Source organism: Aspergillus stella-maris, assembly GCF_047715825.1.
Source record: "Aspergillus stella-maris strain CBS 113639 unplaced genomic scaffold BDV14scaffold_112, whole genome shotgun sequence".
Taxonomy (NCBI): Eukaryota; Fungi; Ascomycota; class Eurotiomycetes; order Eurotiales; family Aspergillaceae; genus Aspergillus; species Aspergillus stella-maris.
Genome location: NW_027396906.1, coordinates 38313 through 55789, shown reverse-complemented (window position 1 = coordinate 55789; position 17477 = coordinate 38313). Strand labels below are relative to the sequence as shown.

Sequence of the window (17477 nt, the reverse complement as noted above, 5' to 3'; positions counted from 1 at the left end):
TGGCCATCGCCTCCGTTGCAGGTGGCAGCGGTGTGCTGTAGAGTCGTACAGCAGCAGAGGAGGATGAGGTGGCGCATGGACGTCTGGTCAGCAGTGTAATCAGCCTAGATCTCGTGTATAAGAATAAGATGACCAATTGAACACCAAATCTTTCAACATCGAGGCCATCGTGAGAAGGTGGAGGGGATGGAGGGGATGGAGAGAATAAGAGGAAGATGGATTCTTATCGGTTCTTATCGGATACTTATCTTAGCGATAACCGGCGTAACTCCTTCCTAGGTCGGTTTAGCTCCCAAGACGTCTCTCCTCCATCGATCGAGGCCGCAACGAAACTCTTCAAAATCTGGAGAAATTTCTGTTCATTCTTGATTAGCGTCTTTGATTCTTGTCCTCGCATGATACTATTTGCTTTACACGCAGGATCTCAATCTCTGCGCGCATTCCCCGACCTATCGGCTTGCTTCCGATCTATGTATATGGACAAGGCTCATGGGTTGTTCCCCAACATCCTCCCCAAATCCTACACAACATGAAGGTCAGGCACCCGCCAAAAGGAGGCAACGAAGAGAAGGAGGTAAATGGACACGGTCCGGCTGCTTGACATGCAAGAGACGACGGAAGCGTTGTGATGAGGCTAAGCCTAGGTATGGCTCTTGCTACTACCAAAGAGAGATACCTACTGATCGTCAAACAGCTGCCACAACTGTGACAGACTTGGACTGACATGTGAAGGCTATGGCTCGATGTGGGCGGTTCCTCTTGGGCCTGCTGCTCATGTCTTTAAAGCCGAGCCAGCAAATTCCCCCAGGTTTAGAACCAGCTTATCACCCGCTCTATCAATTGGGTCAAGTGGATCATCGATGGGACAGACACTGTCTGCAACAGATCTTAGCTCTACAACCGTTTCCACACCATTGACAGAAAAAGATGATCTTGATGGATCCAATGAGGCAAGTCCAGTATCAGCTCCCAGTCCTGACAACCAACTGGCTGTTGCCTCTCCAAATCCCTCTAAGCACATCACACACCTCTCTCACCTCGACAGTCACTACCTTCAATACCACATGGAGCAAGGATCAAAACTGTTGGCAAATCTCGAGGCAGACGATAATCCTCTTCGATCACTATTAATCCCCCGAGCACTATCATCGCCAATCCTAATGAATGCGCTATGCGCTGTATCCGCCGTCCACTTCTCCAACCGCGCCAACAGCAGCTGGTCTGCGTCCGCAGGGAACGAGGGGGCCAACTACTACATTGAAACCATGCAGGGACTCAGAACGACCCTTGCAGCATATCAGGGCCAGGGTCTGACAAGGTCATTTCCGGACGATGCCATTCTTGCCGTGTCCCTTCTCTGCAAGTACGAGATTGTCAGGGGTAGCGTGAAGCAGTGGGCTGTACATCTTGAAGCGTTGCAGACGCTTGTTACATCTCGTGGAGGTCTCATGATGCTCGATCATGATACTGCCGAATTCGTCCGGGGACTGTATGCCATTCCCCCTTGATCAGGATTGTTGAGAGAAGACAAAGCTAACAGACTTATTCGGTACCTAGTTTCGTCTACGCAAATAACGTGGCCAAAATAACAAATAGACGCCTACTAAAACCTAAACCCTCTATTCCAGTCCTTGACCTTGAAACGTTCAACTCCTCCATCACCCCGAAACTCGACATCTACATCGGCTACACAGAAGAACTCCTCAAGACCTGCGCACGGATATCGGATCTTCCTCTCCTAGAACCTGACCCAGTAACTCTACAAGACGAAGTTAATGCAATGTACGTGCCCACCATATCTACTCTCATCCCAGCCACTTCCTAAGATTCGAAAGCTAACCTAACAATCACCCGCAGAGACATCCTCCTCACAACCTGGACATCCACAAAAACAACCTACATCATCCCCAAAGGCATGAGCCAAGCAACCCTCTTCCGTCTTCGCCTAGTAGCAGAGTATTTTCGCGATGCAGCGTATATATACCTCCATTCGACACTCGAGCGAGCCAGTGCATCTCCCTTGATCACTTCAGCAATATCAACATCCAAGATAACAGCCCTAAACACCCTTTTAACAAGATTGAAGACCCACCCCATAGATCACAACTGCGAATTCTCGGCGCTTACATCGCCGCTTTTCATTGCGGGGTGTGAGCTGGATGTGTCCTTGCCCAAGTCAAACAACTCTAGTTCTATTAGCGAAGAGGGGGGAAAGCTTATTCTAAATGCACTAGGCACGCTGGAAACGAACTTCGGGATTGGGAATGTGAAGAGGGCGAAGGAGGTGTTGGGGATTGTATGGGGAGAGAGGGAGGCGCAAGGGAGAGGGAGAGAAAGAGGGAGACATTGGATGGATGTGCTTGAGGGGTTGGGGTGGGATTTGATACTTGCTTAGCAAGGGCTCGGAATCAGATGGACTGACTTGTTGAAATGGATCATGGACGAGCGAGTCTCTGGATCCTGCCGGCCTGCCATATACCTTGATGTAATCGATACCCAAGTACAACAAACTCTACAGCTACAGCTACGCAAGGAAAAAACGATATATTAAAGATATGCATGTCCAAAAAATAAAATAAAAAGAAGCAGACTGAATCCTCAAACTAGACAAACTAGGGTATAATAGAATAAACCCAGTAACGCAACTCAGCTCAGCTCAACCCCATATTCAAATCGTCACTCAGCCCCATTTCCCGTTCAGCTCGTTCCGTGCCCCCTGAAGCCCTAGACCCCCATCTATCCAGCCGATCCTGAGCATCAGATAGCTCTTTATCACGGAAACTCAGACTATCGCTTGCAACTGTGCTGCTTCCGTGCGGGCTACCGTGGCCTGTCCCCGTGCTGCCCGAGAGCCCCGACAGCCGTCTCGATTTCGAGATGCTCACGGGGCGCGAAGAGTTTCTGAGAGAGGTACTATGACTAGGGGTAGAAGAAGAGGTTATTTTGGCTGGGTCTTCGGAATCATTGGCTGTTGTGGTGGATGGATTTGGTTGTGGAGGTGCAACGGAGGTGCTGCTGCCGGTTTTGGTGTTGTCGTTGTTTAAAGCAATGGCACTCTTAGATCCTCCGAACCAGCGTCGTCGGCGGGCTTTGGTGGATGTTGTGGACGGGGCCAAACTCACGGAATCAGGGTCGACCGCCGTGGATGATTCGGCATTCTTGTCTTTGTTTTTCTCGACTTCTTTTGCGAAGGCTTCGGTTAGGGCCGAAGGGGCCTGTACGGATTTGCCGTCGGGAGTAATTTCCACGAGCTCAGCATCCCGACACCACTTCCTGCGGCGGGTATACCGATCCCAGCCGTCTTGGCCGCGACGTCCGTCATTCCACTGCAAGATAGTTGGCTAAGAAACATTTGTCTGCTTAGATGTGGGGACGCACCTTGTTATCATAGTAGATCCAACCGCCACAATCAGCCTTGGAGCTGGATTCATCGTCCGCACCGTCGACATGCCAATCGTTGCCCTCGACCCATCGCCACTTTGCGTTTCCGCTTTGTACTTCAGGAAGGTCCAAGTCTTCCTTTGATGGAACAGGATTCAAGTGCTCATCCGTCCATGCAGCGCGTTCGGACGGGAACAAGGAGTACGTCCAGCCAATACCCAGCCAACGGCGCTGGTTCTCAAAGATGATAAAAGTAAACCGAACGCCCGACGAATCACCGCGGCGCCTGGTCGCAACATTTGCAGCATGACCATGACTCTGAATATGCGTCTTGTCGGCATCGAGGTCAAATGATAGACCCGTGATCAGAGCGCATATTCGCCGAACGGTGAGAGATCTCCAGAGAATAACGCGACAGACTCTTGCTGTTCGCGAATGGTATGTAAGAATAATCGTGCCCACAACCATGATGACACGACGAGTAGTAATGATGTATAGCGGAGGCAAAGTCAAGGCGATCCATATCGGCGTAACAAACAAGATCCTAACAAATAAAGTCGTAAGAGCCGGCTTCGTAGTCGCAGACGTCGCCGTTCTCTGAGTCGACAAGAAATCCGTGAGTTCCACAAGCGGCTCAAGAAGAATATTGCACCGAGTCGTGAAAGTTCGCATCGCTTCGACTATCTCATCAAGACTTTCATGCCGATGGGAAGAGCCCTCCGAAGCAGACCGATTGTGCTTCTTCGTTGAGAATGCCCGAGTCGACAACGGGGAGTAGCGCCTCCAATACATCCCCAGTATCAGCCCAACCACAACCAGAAGTGGCCCGGCCCACATGACGATGGCATCACCATATAGCACCACCGCCCAAAAGGCCGCGACAAGGAGGAAGCTATTGTAAGAGTCGCCGGTCGTCCATGTCAGCAAGCCAACGAGCGTATTCAGCGGAAGGATGAACGGGTGCGAATAGGCTAGCGCTCGGGTGACGGGTGGCGGCGTGGCCACTAGTAGAGGAGATTTGCGATGCACGATGATGCTGGACCGTTGTCGCGAAGTCAGAGACGAGCCGGAGATCGTGGTGGGCGAGAAGGCGGCGACCGTTGGAGGCTGAGAATCAGCATGGTCCGTGATGGTAGTTGACGGGGCCATGGAATCTATCCACGGTATATCTTCTGCCGAGTGTTAGTTTGGAATCTCGAATCCATCGTCGCAGGTGTTTGATGTGGAAAGATAGATGGGATGGACAAGTCATGCATGGATTCCTACATACCGAGAGCTGCCATCCAACAGAGACGTCATATGCAGGCCACAAGGTCATTGCGGGCGGTGAGGCGCGAGGAGGAAAGAAGGAAGAGGAAGGGAAAGGAGAAGTAGTACATAAAAGAAGCTCCAGGCAGACGAGCTGGGGGAGCACCGGAGGCTGGAGCTGTGGACTGCGGGGGGAGAAGATCGCGATGAAAGACCCGCGGTGTTCTTGAAGTTGGTGGGCATGTGATCTTGAGTTGCCGATGAGCGTGAAGGTGGTGATACTACTGGTAACATGATGTTGTCAGCTACTTTGGTTTTAATGTCATTTTGCGACTACTATCGAACAAAGAGACATCTTAATTGAATATAGTGTATGAATTTATCTTTGAGCACATACTATGAGAGTATTGTTGTCCTTCTAGAAGTAGAGAGACCCTGTAGTCCGGTAGTCTTGGCAGAACCGCCCATCGCTCCGAATTTTTCCTCCGGCTTCAATCTCCATCTCCGACACCGTCGCCATCCACTCTCACCACCAACCTACACACCTTGTCCCTGATTTCCCTTCACTGGGTCAAGTCTCTCTTTTATCAAGATGGTACGCTCCTTTTCCCATTCACCCAAATACATCTTTCATTCTACCAACTCCTCACGCGCAAACCCCCTACAAAACCAAAACTAACATGATAATCCCAACGAACAGGCCCACAGAATTGTAACCCAAGTCGTCGTAACGGGCGCCCGCGTCTTCGGCCGCGCCTTCGCAGAAGCCTACAAACAAGCCTCCGCAGCCTCAAAATTCCAACAACAAGGCGGGAAGCCCGGCTCCTTCGCCTCCGCCAGCGGCAGCGGCATAACCCTCGACGAAGCATGCAAGATCCTGAACGTGAAGCCGCCGCAAGCCGGCGAAGCGAACCTTGAGCAAGTGATGGAGCGATTCAAGAAACTCTTTGACCTGAACGATCCGCAGAAGGGAGGCAGTTTTTATCTGCAGAGTAAGATTCTCCGTGCGCGCGAGAGGATAGAGATGGAGGCTCGGACTGCGGAGCGGAATGCGGCGAGTGAGAAGGAGTTGAAGGAGGGGTGGAAGCCCAAGGTTTACAAGGACCGGTGATTGATTCGATTTGATCTGATCACTGGCTGTTTGATATAGATGGTGGTTATTGGGGGTGATATGTTTTACTACTTTGACTTACTTTCTCCTTGAGAGGGGTTTGCGGCATAGCATGGCGTTTTCATTTTTTGCAACTTTTTTGGTGATATGAGCATTCGATTCAGAGGGCTTAGACTTTGTCTGTCGCTCCATGTCCGCCTGCCGTGCTATCCTTCGATTTTTGTGGACGCGTTTCCCTCACGACGTTCAACATCAACCCGACATCGACACCTACCTACGCCGGCGTCGGAATACCACGCGCAGTATACCGCAGCGAGGAGAGCGAATGGGGCCAGCAATCTTAAGGGTGGGCAGACGAGCGGCGTCGACGCTTTCTCTTTAGTACATCATTCTCCGCTCTCATATTCTCTTATTCATATCCATACATGTACAATTAAAACACCCACGGCAGGAGTAATCTGCTTGAGTATATCAAGAACTCTCAAAAGATTGGGATAATACCGTTCGAAACCCGACCTTGTCCTAAGAGTCATTGTAAGCGTATCCACATTCTCACTCTCCTCTCCAAAAACCCGCATATAGCGCTTCCTTGATGAGAAGGTGAAAAGACATGACGCGGAGTGCGTCGACAGAGCCTTGCGGCCAATTCGATTTTGTCATCTAGCTCACTCATAGGTAATATGCTGATTGCTGCAAGCAACTTGTTCGACGACGCAAACCAGGAAACAATGCATGGGGACAAACCTGCGCTATTTGCTCCTTGATCTGAGTATCGCCTGCGAAGTTATCAGCAAGGTAAAAACAATGGCAACGTGCACAATGAACATCAATCGTCCTGTGCTCAGTAAACATTTCGGGGTACAGAAAACCGACCAGCCATCCCAGGTGGAAGAGTCAACAGTAAAGCACTGTTGGTGTCACTTGATGTCGAAGTGTCCGCCGTGCTGGCGCAGTTAGAAGAAATCATAGGCTTTTGGTTCCCAACGGTTAAATCAGACAGTGCCGAAACTCCCAAGTCAAGACAATGCGAGATATCCCACGCCATGTAATCCAACAACAACAACAACAACAACAGAGGGGTATCTAATGCTAACATATAGTACATGCCACAACATATGAGAAGAAAAGAAAATCTGCACGTCGTACGTGTCCATAATCGAGACAAACACCAAATGCTGGCTTAATCAATCTCGATGACGCCCTTTTCACGCATGATGAGGTCCTTATCCATTTCAGACTGGGTCGAGTAGCCGCCAAGCTTGAGTGCTTCTTCATTGCTGATCTGGAGCGGGATCTTGGCGATGTCAGGACGCAACCGTTTCAAACGAGCGGCTCTGTCTTTTGATGCTTGTTTCTTTTTCTGCAGCTTTGATAGCTTTTCCTTGGGTTCCGAAGCTTTACCTTTCTTGCCACCTCCTACTGCTGGAGGCTTTGCCGGAAGAGGTTGAGAGGGTTTGGACGCTGGCGGAGGTGGTGGAACAGGCTCAGTTGTCGGCGGAGGACTTCGAGGAGGTGGAGGCGGCGTTATTGATTGGCGGTATGCCGCGAACCTAGGATCCGTCTCAAAGATCTCACGAAGCTGCCAGCGGAGTTCTGTATACTCATCAAAGTTCGCCGCGATGATTGTACCCAAGATGCTTTCGTTAGTGTCTGACGTGGCTGAAGACAATAAGCGATCCTTGAGCAATCGGAATGCCTCTGCAAAGGACTTAAAGATCAACGCAATTTCGCGGGTACCGCCAGAAATGTCATTGTCTGGGTTATTCGGGTCCTCTATAGAGAGACGAGGGCCATTGTTTGCCTTGTACACTCCGTACACCCTCTGTTTCTCAATCAGAGATTGTGCAAGTTTAATAAACTCTAGGAAGACTCACCTTGTTGAAGTATCCGGGAGGATTCATTCGGATGCCGACCGTTTCGTAGTCAAAGTTGTTTCCGTAGAACTGGAAGAAGTCCATGAGCACACTACCCAGGTTAGGTGATAGATTACCATGCGGCATGTGTTGAAGCAGACTGGTGACGAGACAGGTTATCGAAAAACCGCCTAAACCACCGGTAGCAACTTCGTTCAGACCCCTCAGTAGAAGGAACTGCTTAATTACCGACACAATGACAGACATTGCAGGGTACTCTGACTGCCATTGCTTGAATGTTCGGTTGGCAATGAGCCCACTGTCGTTGTCAAAAGACAGATCCACTTTGAGCCCTGTCACCCTATCCACAAACTTCAAGATCGGCACACGCGCATGGGCGATCGTTTCTACAGAGCCGGGTACTGCTATGTTCTGGTTTTTGACGAATGCAGAGAACGCATAGATCTGCCCTTTCCTCTCACCGAACGTCTTGATACCGCTGCGCCTGAAACTGGTGGAGAGCAGAACAAGGTCTATGTCGGCATTGGGAAGATACAGCCCGGAGGCGAACGACCCGAAAGCATGAATTTCAACTCCGTGATAGCGGCTTTGAAAGGCAGACTGGAGCCTTGCTACTAGATCCTCGCGAACTATTTGCTCGTAGTGAACGGGCTTTGACCAATGGTAAAAGCTCAAGATCTCGTTATGGAGCCTGTTTGTGTTAGAAATTGTGCCGAGAGAAGAAGACGTAAGACATACCTCGTGCCTGTGTGCAGAGTCGGGGGCATGAGGGATAACCAAGGAGTCCCCGACTCGGAAGGCCGCAGCTTCCACTCATCGACGATCGAACCATCCTTTGAGTACCTACTCACCGGCTTGCCACCCGGCTTAAATGGCCCCTTGATCTCATCGTCATATGTTCTCTTGCGGTTCCCCAGCGCTGGGTCTGCTCCCTGCAGATGACGCTTAGGGCCCTTGGGTGCGTTCTCCGGTGCATTGTTCGTTTCATCCTCGTCGACCAGGCCTGCCAGCGAGATAAAGTCATCATTCGAGGCCACAGCATCCGTTTTCGCGGGTTGCGCGTTGGCGGCCAAACGAGCTTTTCGAATCAACTTGACGACGTCCAGTCTTTTCCCTGTGGTCTCATCCGGAGGCGGCAGTGCAGTGTACGGATCTGGGTTTGACCATTTTGGCTTCATATCGATGGCAGGTCCTGCGGCAGGACCCGTGTCACTCTCTACTGCGCGCTTCTTGCGCGGTCGTGAGTCCTCGTTGTCCTCGTCGTCTGATGATACGTCCATGTCGGCTTCCTCGCTGTCGCTGAGGTTCTCGATCCGCGCAAACTTCTGCGCGGGCTTCGCGTCTCCATTCTCGGGTCCGATAAGCTGATCTGGTGTCGTCTCTCGTCGCGACCTCAGGAGTGGTCTTTCCGACGTCCCCGGGCGCTGATAGCGAAAAGTGAATTCATGCCTGGGTTGCGACCTCCGGTTGGGGCCACCTCGAAACTCGTAAGCCGGGGCCGGCATGGTTGCTTAAAAACGGCAAGAATATGTACAGTTCAAAGTCTGAAGAGAAACACGAGAACATAAAGAAAATTGGGATGAGTGTGTTCAAAGACTGAAGGACCTCGCGCAGATGAGCGACTGCCTTTTTTTGCTCGCTTTTTCTGCCGCGGGATCTTATTGTTCGGAGGCGGTGAGCTCTTTCATCACTGGGCGTGTTACTCACGCGTTCATTCACACTCTTACAAACCCCAGCTCCATCCTTAACTTGATATCTTGAAATACTAAATTTATTGACTTTGCTCATTGACTTGCCTTCATTCCTGCTTCTAAAAGCTGAATTAGTGACTTATCTACTGCCAACTCAGCGAAGCTGGTTCTTCCCGTAGCCCACTCGAGCCATTCTTCAGCCCTGGCACCACTTTCTGCGCGAAGCAGACCGACGCTCACATCAATCAGCAGTGGTCTCTGATCACAATGCCAGAAAACGGATGCTCCGCATCGACCACAAAACTCCCGATAGACCCCCGGAGAGCTATCATAGCGCTTCATTGTGCCTTCGCGAAAGGTCGTCTCTGATTGCTGTTCAGTCAGGATATTTGACTTCGGGATGAATGCCCAGGTCTGAACGGGATACCCGCTGGCTTGACGACATGTTCGACAGGCGCAGGTTCCTGCGATGTATTTGGTCTTCGCGGCACGTAGCCACCATTTCACATTCTCTTTGTTCTCGGCAGAGTCCTCTGAGTAGTATGGAACGATCAAGTCCGGCCATGGGGACCATGGTTTCTCGGAGCTTGAATCCGGACGGCTGATGTAGAGCTCTATACCCCCGCAGTGGCATTGAAGAAGAAGCTGAGCGGGATTTTTGCGCGGCCTTGCGCTCTTTGTGCGTTCGGGTCCTTGATCGTCCGACTGAGATTTGATCCAACACGATAAACCTTCCTGAACGTCACCAGGCAAAAAGGACGACAAACCACCATCTTCTGTTTCACTGACCCCCCAATGACGGACATTTTCTGTCTGCGGTGGATCATCTATAAGCCCTGATGCGACAAAAAAGTGCCCTGTTCGCTGGACATAGGCATATACATGTGCGCCGCAAACCCCGCAAAAGTACCGGCTGAGTGTATCTGACTGTTGATACTCGACAAGACTGTCGATATTTGGCTTTGTCTGAAGACGGTAGTAGGATGTACAGGTTTGGCCAGAAAGCGCTCGACAATCAGCACAGTGGCAGACATTGAGCGCATCAATAGACCGATCCAACTGGCCCTGCTGTACCACTGTACCACATAAGCAAGAGATCGAGTGCATCATTCTGCTGTGTCCATAACCTGGATTCTGATAGGATCAGCTACAAACGACTGATGTTACGTCCGTTCGACAGGGCTTTGTACCTTAACCATGGGTCTACTCTGTCCTCCCGCCTGTCAGTGACGCAGCCTAAACCCATACAAGACATACATACTTCAAGAAACAACAGCCTCAACGCCTACATGGCATACCGTATCAGATAGTGCTCCCTCTGATAAAATAAACAGCTCCAGTTGGTCTTGCCCAAAATTAAAAGATCCGCCCGCCTGCAGAAATGTGCTCAAATGCCCTTCGACGGTGTCGGCAGTGGCAGCTTTCAAAGTATAATGGGGCCAGCAAGCCACTATAAGTATCCGCGACTTAACCCCGCGGCTGCCATTTCCGATCTCTCTCTCTTCTCTTCTCCCCTCCTCTTTCTTTCTTCCTCCAACCATCAACTTCGCTTTGCAATCTACCATCAGTCAAACAAACCGAATCAAATCAAGAAATCTTTCTTGCAAACCACTATATTCAAAATGGGTACGTGGCTCTTACTCTCGTTTTCCCTGTTTGCTTCGCTGTGTTGTCTCGTCTAGCGGGGTAAATAATGTCCCTGCTATCTACCTAATGGCGGGGTTATTATCATGCCATGGCCACGACCTTCCAGTCAACCCCTGCCTGGAAAACCAGCCTAGTAATTTGCACAAACTGAATGACAATACTGTTCAAAGCGTGAGATGAAGCTAACACTTGAACCTCTTCAACAGCTCACGGATGCTCCTGCGGTGACTCTTGCCAGTGCCCTGCCGGCCAGTGCAACTGCCCTGTACGTCTTACTGTCTGCGCTACCGGCTCGGCGTTCCAGTGCTAATGGGTATTCTCTTGTAGAAGAACTAGATCGTTTGACTACGAGATCGGCGATGAGTGATGAAAGATGATGAGATGAGTGGAGTTTGGGGGTGTTGATACTCAAAATGATTACGGGAGTGGGATATCGCCCTAGATTGTGTTTGTCTGGCAATGATAAGATAGTTGCTATCAATAAAACCATCTCTCGAGAACTTTCCTGGATTCTCTTCATGAAGCAGTAGACTAGAATGCCTCGTGGCCTGCCTTGCTTTCAAACGGAGCACCTCCCTCCGCATCCATAGATCACTGGCATCAGTACTCCATAGATGTATACCCAAACCCTCAGATCCCCGAGGCTGCTTTTTCCGCTCCAACGGCAAACGCCGTGGACGACGAGATAGTCAGATGGGTATTCGTCCGATGATCGCTTGCGGCTGTCGCGGGCTAGTCTAGGGAGCCATGACTCTGGAGTGGACACTGCGCCATTATCGCTAATGCAGGAAATACTTGAGTTGCCTGCGCTACCCCACCATGACTACAGGACCAGGAGCACCATCTTGAAACTTACTTACTGCATCTGATTACGGGTTCCAGCTTGACCTCGAGGCATTTTTGCGCGATGTTGTATCCCAGCTTGATTTTCGGATTCCATTGCGTTGTTTTTGCGGCTCGTCTCCGCCACCGATCCCGGTACATACATAGGTGGGATGAATATCTTACTCTGTATGTAAAGCCAAGATATCCCAGCAACAACGAGATTGGACGCTGTAAGCTTGCTCCATCCTGGACGGATGCCTGAGCCTGAGTCTGACAGTGTCTGAGCTCAAGCTCCAGGTGACTGCCAACGCCCGACCCTGGTCATTCGCAGGGATGTGTCCAATGGACGGTTGTCTGATCCTGTAGGAGATAAGATGGTGCAGGGCTAGTGTATCTTGGGTGGTCTATAGCAGGGCGATGGTATTGTTTTTCTGCCCCGTCTGTGCAACTTAGTTTGCATGGTTGAGAGCTCTGGCGAGTAGCCTTGTTGTCTTCCAGTGGGCTTCTTTCTAGTAATAGCATCCTGTAAGTATGAAACCAGGTAGGTAGCTGACTGGTCTGCAGAATCCTGAAACTCTCTTATTGCTAGCCTCACCTGCAGCTGTTCTCGGGCTCCAGCTCTGCCTTGCCCTGATTGTATGTAATTGGTATGGAGAATCTCTGGAGCAGAACGTGGCATGACATGGACCACAGCAACACGCATACCTACTGCCAACGGTCTTCCTCTCCAAGAAGACCGGAGGAGACTGAAGATAGGTAATAGATGTAGGTCTCTCCAGACATGCCTGGAATAACACTTTCAGTAACGGTATACACATATTATTATCGCATAGCCTCGCAGCGCATTACCTTGCCTTATGCACGTCACAAGTTGCAACCCCCACATCTACCCACTCATACTCTGCACCCGATGGGCTTACAACATAATGCCCGTATAGAGTAGTAACGCCGCCAATCTCCCGATTAAATGGAAAGGATGAGAAAAAACAAAAACGGCCGTTAAGGTTCAGCATGACCTTGCAGTTCCCAATCTTCCAACGATCTGCTGAAGAAAACAAATCGGAGGGCCGCTTTGGTATCATAATATCATTGGAGGGTGTAGTTGGTGTCCGCCAACGCAGCATCCACGCCTGATTGGAGTGGGCTTCTACATGCTGTTAGTTGTATTCGTTCTCCACTGGGGTCAAGCCAGCCCAGTCAATCAGTTTCCAGACAAGGATAAGCTGCGTAACTGTGCATGTGCAGGACAATGCTGGCAGGCGGGCAAGACGGGGCGACCTCAGGCGTGGGAGGGTAAAGGGCGTGGTACTATAGGATGAATGGAAGGATGACCCAGAAGAGGGGAAGGTGGCAGTCGTCGCGAGCTGTAGTCTAGTTGTCTTGGAAGAACAAGGCAGGAACAACTTACCTGCATACAGGCTGAAGAAAGGGTATATAAAGCCCTCCCTGTCCCCGTCCCCAAGGTTCTCTTCTTCATCCACGATCAGTCCAACCCTCCAAACAATCTACAAGTCTACCTATCTATCGATCTACTTCGGTTTTATACCACCACCAACACCAACAACAACAATCATCATGTCTCCCTGCACCTGCAACTGCTGCTCTGGCGAGTGCAACTCCTGCTCTTGCAACTCCTGCTCTGTATGCTCCTCTTCGTTCATATCTTCCTTTCCTTCTTGACTTTTGAAGTCAAAAGGACCGTAAGTTTCTATACTTCCGAGCACAAGCTAACAAAAGACGAACAGCACTAAATTCCCCCACAACCCCTACGAGCGAACTTCCCTCCCGTCAATAAACACCACGAGGTCAATACTTAACGCCTGCCGATGACATAACATGAAACGATATGATATGACGACGATGGCTGCCAACAGAGCTAGCTCTGCTCGAGGTTGAGGGTTTGGTTTCCTTGGTATATGGGCCGGCTTGCTTCGATATGTTCTGTTGCTGCCGATTGAGAGTACTATAGTCAATTGCATGAACATAAATACATATACGATACATTTGATTCAAGAATACTTGGCTCCATCGTAGATCGGCAGATTGGGGGTATAGCTGGGTGGGTACCAGGTTTCGTAGAGATCTTTTTGGTTGATGGATTGAAGCCGCCTGCTTGTCAGCAAGTATAACAATGACAGGAAAGATAATAGAATCCAACGCTTTATGTGATTGATCTACCAGTGTCATATAACCATCTATCTCCTACAGTTCATCCTTGGCCCGCGGAGCAACATTCCCGGGCTCCTCCCCACCAGCACAAACAGCCGGCGTCGTAACAAGCATTGAATAAACACACTTCTCATCCTCAGCAACCTTCAAGATCTCATTCTCCTCCCCACACTCCAAAATAACCGTCGTTGAGCGAGCCGGCCCATTCCAGCACCCCTGTCCCTTCGTATAAACCAACGAAGTCTTCTCAACCTGGATAATCTCACCAGTCTCATTCAACTCATCAACGCTAACAGAACCGATCCGCTCGAATTTACCCATCCGCGAGTGCGAGCCGCCCTTCTTGGGGATCTGCTTCGTTTGGTCGAGGAAGCAGTGCTCGTATGTATACTCGCCCTGGTCCCTTTGGATGCAGACGCCCTTTAGGGCGCGGAAGATAGAGGCGACGCCGTAGTCTGTTTCGAGGTCTTCTTTGTGGTTCTTGAGTTTCTTTTTGAGGCTGTCGAGGTCTTTTTCTGCGGCTGTTACGGCGTCGCGGGCTTGTGAGACGGCTTTGGACTCGGAGACGGATGCTTTGTCCTTGGGGGTTAGAATGCCGTTGTCCTCGAGGAAAGAAGTGAACGTGGTTAGTTTGTCTTCGAGAAATTTGACGAGAGATGGGGGGAGGTAGGCTGCGAGTTTGTAGACTGTGCGGTTGTTAGTTTTGGGATGTTGTAGGGTAGGAGTAGAACATACCGGCATCGGGCTCCTCGTCACCCTCGTTCTCCCATTGCTCCCAGTTAATACCCGACTGCTCATTGTCTGGCTGTGAGATAGCCTCCCAGTCACGATCGCGAGCACTGTTAAAAACAGTTTCCGAGGTGCCGTGGGCAGCATAGTCCTCCCAGCCGCGCACAGCGCGCTTGACGCCCTCGTCGTTGAAGTTAGGGTTGTACTCGACCTTGAACTTGGACAGAATCTCCTCAAGCTCCTGCACACGCTTCTTGATCTCGTCTCTCTCTTGGCGGACCTCGACTACTGCATTCCGCAGTTCTTCGACTCGGGCCTTGGCCAGTCCTGCCAGCACATTGACCTTGCCCGACTTCTTCCCTGTGACAACCTTGCTTGCCTCCTTCTTCTTGATCTCCTCGAGATCAACCTCCAAGTCACTCAGCTTGATCTGCTTACTCTCCATCTCAGTGTTGAGTGCAGCAATTGCATTCTCCACTTCCTTTTGCTGTCTTCCCGCATCCACGAGAAGCTCCCTTTTCTTCTTCAGAGCCGCAGTCATTGACTTTTGCCTCTGTTCTTCCTTCTTGCGCCACTCTTTGCCAATCTCCTTACATTTGTCCTGACATTTCGTGCCTCCAACGTGTTCCCATTCGTCACTTCCATCGCAGCAGAGGTCATAGTCGCAGATACCATCGTTGACCCTTTGAAATGGAATGTAGCCTGGCTTGTGGCCTTTGTTCTTGCAGTGGAAGCCCGGGAGAGCAGCCTTGAGGTTATCGTTGCTGTGACCTGGAAGGTGGGCGACGTTCAACGGCGAGTGACCGGTTAGGTGAGCGCAGGCCGCGGTCCCGGGCTCATCACTGCCATCTGGACAGTCGCAGAAGTCATCGTTTACGGAGGAGAATGGGATTTGTACGGCGGGATGGGAAATGCACGAGAAGGTTGAGGCGTCTTTGTAGAACTTGGCAACTAGAGTAATAAGCGTTAATAAAGATTATTAAACCCCCTGATTTAGCTGGAAGATAAGGTGCATAAAACATAAGATCAAGCATCTTCAGGTCATTGGAAGACTCTGATACTCACATTCAGGTCCTACTCCGCGGGGTCGAGAGGAATCATCACTGGCAGCCACCAGCGTCGAGCAAGCTGCTAAGCTCACCAGCAAAAGCGATTCCTGAGTAAGCTTCATCGTTGCTGCATTGAGCTTCCTCAATGACAGTCAAGGGCAGATGCAGATAACAAACAGCACACTCTCCACAGACAATCAAAATGCGGAGATGCTTGACAGTGGACTGACAGCCCTAGCTTCTGGCCAGCTGTTGATCTTGGAGTCGGAGTGAATCTGGGGATCGGGGATCTATGCGCTTAGTCATCTTGCCGCCGCATGTGGCAAGCAACTCGAAACCTGAACATCGAGGATGACAATCTCCTCAACTTTACAGTCTTGGGTCATAATCGGTCAACATGGGTAATGACGGTGGAAGGTAAGGATTTTAATCTTAGTCAAGCGCCGTGATATCCAGTCCTAACCGGAGCGTATAGTATTCCAACCCGCCGCGAACTTGTCCGCGAGGCCGCCCGCAACCCCAGCACAGCACAGCTAAAAGAAACACAACGAGAACTACAAGAGCATTTTTGGACGACCTGCCCGCTATCACATCAAGCGCTCCTGCGACCTATTGTATCCGACTGCGCGGGGAACCTATACAATAAAGATGCGATCTTGAAATACCTTCTCCCTGGAGACGAAGTTGAGGGCATCAGCTCCAAGGCTGACTGCGAGGAGATTCTGGCGGGTCGCGTTAAGGGCCTTCGAGATGTCGTCGAGTTGAAGTTTGAGATCGATACTGAGCGCGAGGGGCACCCGACTGCAAATGCGAACACTGACAAGAAGGAGGGCTGGATCTGCCCTGTTACTGCCAAGCAGCTGGGTCCGAGTGTCAAGTCAGTGTACCTTGTGCCGTGCGGACATGTCTTTTCTGAGGAGGCAGTGCGTCAATTGAAAGGCGACAAATGTTTGCAGGTATGTTGGGCTACATATCCTATGTCAAGGGTCAAACTAATGGCCATAGTGCGATGAAAGGTACACTGAAGACAACGTCATCCCGATTCTTCCTACAAAAGAAGATGACAAGAAACAGCTTATTGCTAGATCTCAACGTCTTGCTGAGCAAGGTCTGACACACTCATTGAAGAAGGCGCCAGGTTCCAAAAAGCGCAAGAACAAGGGTAACGGCGACTCTACCACAACTACCGAAAGCAAAGGCTCCAACCGAGACGTGTCAAAGTCTACAACGTCCAAGGAAGCAAACTCAGCGAGTCGAAGCAATACGTCAACCCCCACCCCGTCAGCGCCAAACGGTATCAAGAACGCAGCCACTGCGTTGTTAACCGCTAAAGTTCTAGAAGAGGAGAATGAGAAGAAGAAAAGACGCAAGCTAATGGGCGCCAACGACAATATCAGCAGTCTTTTTACAAAAGAGAGCAAGGATGGGAAGTTCAAAAATACAGATTTCATGACAAGGGGATTCTCGCTTCCTTCCACGAGGAAATGATGCAGTCAAGTACTTTCTCGGCGTTTGGGATGGTGTCTTGGGGCTTCCTCGTCAATCTTCGAAGAGGTTAGTATGATTTCGTTATCGGGAGTTCTGGATATATTGAGGATGCAAAGACAACTGTACATATGTTATTCGTGCTTGGAACTGCAGTCTAATTTAGAGCGTCGGAAGGAACAGCAAGCTCGTTTCCGTGCAACAAATAAGATCAGCACTATCGATGCCTCATTCGATCGCCACCGACATGCAGACGCATCGTACTACT

At 50.4% G+C, this 17477-nt stretch overlaps 10 protein-coding genes across 10 annotated transcripts; 4 read left to right on the top strand and 6 right to left on the bottom strand.

Annotated features, from left to right (window-relative positions):
• Nucleotides 1-233: 233 nt before the first annotated feature.
• On the top strand, nucleotides 234-2554 carry BDV14DRAFT_185298 (Zn(II)2Cys6 transcription factor). The gene is made up of 4 exons (XM_073770641.1): nucleotides 234-644; nucleotides 695-1489; nucleotides 1558-1782; nucleotides 1858-2554. The coding sequence occupies exons 1-4, from the start codon at nucleotides 490-492 to the stop codon at nucleotides 2393-2395; spliced, it is 1713 nt and encodes a 570-aa protein (XP_073622113.1). The 5' UTR covers nucleotides 234-489; the 3' UTR covers nucleotides 2396-2554.
• On the bottom strand, nucleotides 2555-4861 carry BDV14DRAFT_185296 (PEX28-32 family peroxisomal membrane protein). The gene is made up of 3 exons (XM_073770640.1): nucleotides 4652-4861; nucleotides 3379-4553; nucleotides 2555-3326 (listed from the first exon to the last, which is right to left on the bottom strand). Exons 1-3 carry the CDS (start codon nucleotides 4662-4664, stop codon nucleotides 2652-2654), a joined length of 1863 nt encoding a protein of 620 aa, XP_073622112.1. The 5' UTR covers nucleotides 4665-4861; the 3' UTR covers nucleotides 2555-2651.
• BDV14DRAFT_17615 (uncharacterized protein) lies at nucleotides 4613-5016 on the bottom strand. The gene has a single exon (XM_073769212.1). The coding sequence runs from the start codon at nucleotides 4921-4923 to the stop codon at nucleotides 4696-4698; it is 228 nt and encodes a 75-aa protein (XP_073622111.1). The 5' UTR covers nucleotides 4924-5016; the 3' UTR covers nucleotides 4613-4695.
• On the top strand, nucleotides 5012-6324 carry BDV14DRAFT_185293 (import motor complex subunit PAM16). Its single transcript, XM_073770639.1, has 2 exons — nucleotides 5012-5224; nucleotides 5330-6324. The coding sequence occupies exons 1-2, from the start codon at nucleotides 5222-5224 to the stop codon at nucleotides 5738-5740; spliced, it is 414 nt and encodes a 137-aa protein (XP_073622110.1). The 5' UTR covers nucleotides 5012-5221; the 3' UTR covers nucleotides 5741-6324.
• Nucleotides 6325-6337: 13 nt separating this feature from the next.
• On the bottom strand, nucleotides 6338-9230 carry BDV14DRAFT_185291 (putative topoisomerase family protein TRF4). The gene is made up of 3 exons (XM_073770638.1): nucleotides 8353-9230; nucleotides 7615-8305; nucleotides 6338-7562 (listed from the first exon to the last, which is right to left on the bottom strand). The coding sequence occupies exons 1-3, from the start codon at nucleotides 9117-9119 to the stop codon at nucleotides 6921-6923; spliced, it is 2100 nt and encodes a 699-aa protein (XP_073622108.1). The 5' UTR covers nucleotides 9120-9230; the 3' UTR covers nucleotides 6338-6920.
• Nucleotides 6498-6964, bottom strand: BDV14DRAFT_17607 (uncharacterized protein). Its single transcript, XM_073769193.1, has one exon. The coding sequence runs from the start codon at nucleotides 6843-6845 to the stop codon at nucleotides 6582-6584; it is 264 nt and encodes an 87-aa protein (XP_073622109.1). The 5' UTR covers nucleotides 6846-6964; the 3' UTR covers nucleotides 6498-6581.
• A 19-nt stretch (nucleotides 9231-9249) lies between the features above and the next one.
• On the bottom strand, nucleotides 9250-10432 carry BDV14DRAFT_185290 (GFA family protein). Its single transcript, XM_073770637.1, has one exon. The coding sequence runs from the start codon at nucleotides 10413-10415 to the stop codon at nucleotides 9399-9401; it is 1017 nt and encodes a 338-aa protein (XP_073622107.1). The 5' UTR covers nucleotides 10416-10432; the 3' UTR covers nucleotides 9250-9398.
• A 298-nt stretch (nucleotides 10433-10730) lies between these two features.
• On the top strand, nucleotides 10731-11450 carry BDV14DRAFT_185284 (uncharacterized protein). Its single transcript, XM_073770636.1, has 3 exons — nucleotides 10731-10931; nucleotides 11159-11217; nucleotides 11280-11450. The coding sequence occupies exons 1-3, from the start codon at nucleotides 10739-10741 to the stop codon at nucleotides 11286-11288; spliced, it is 261 nt and encodes an 86-aa protein (XP_073622106.1). The 5' UTR covers nucleotides 10731-10738; the 3' UTR covers nucleotides 11289-11450.
• Nucleotides 11451-13773: 2323 nt separating this feature from the next.
• Nucleotides 13774-15970, bottom strand: BDV14DRAFT_185279 (putative protein kinase C substrate). The gene is made up of 3 exons (XM_073770635.1): nucleotides 15741-15970; nucleotides 14682-15626; nucleotides 13774-14632 (listed from the first exon to the last, which is right to left on the bottom strand). Exons 1-3 carry the CDS (start codon nucleotides 15844-15846, stop codon nucleotides 13980-13982), a joined length of 1704 nt encoding a protein of 567 aa, XP_073622105.1. The 5' UTR covers nucleotides 15847-15970; the 3' UTR covers nucleotides 13774-13979.
• Nucleotides 15971-16083: 113 nt separating this feature from the next.
• Nucleotides 16084-17472, top strand: BDV14DRAFT_17483 (uncharacterized protein). Its single transcript, XM_073768960.1, has 3 exons — nucleotides 16084-16141; nucleotides 16200-16680; nucleotides 16730-17472. Exons 1-3 carry the CDS (start codon nucleotides 16122-16124, stop codon nucleotides 17210-17212), a joined length of 984 nt encoding a protein of 327 aa, XP_073622104.1. The 5' UTR covers nucleotides 16084-16121; the 3' UTR covers nucleotides 17213-17472.
• The last annotated feature ends 5 nt before the right edge of the window (nucleotides 17473-17477 follow it).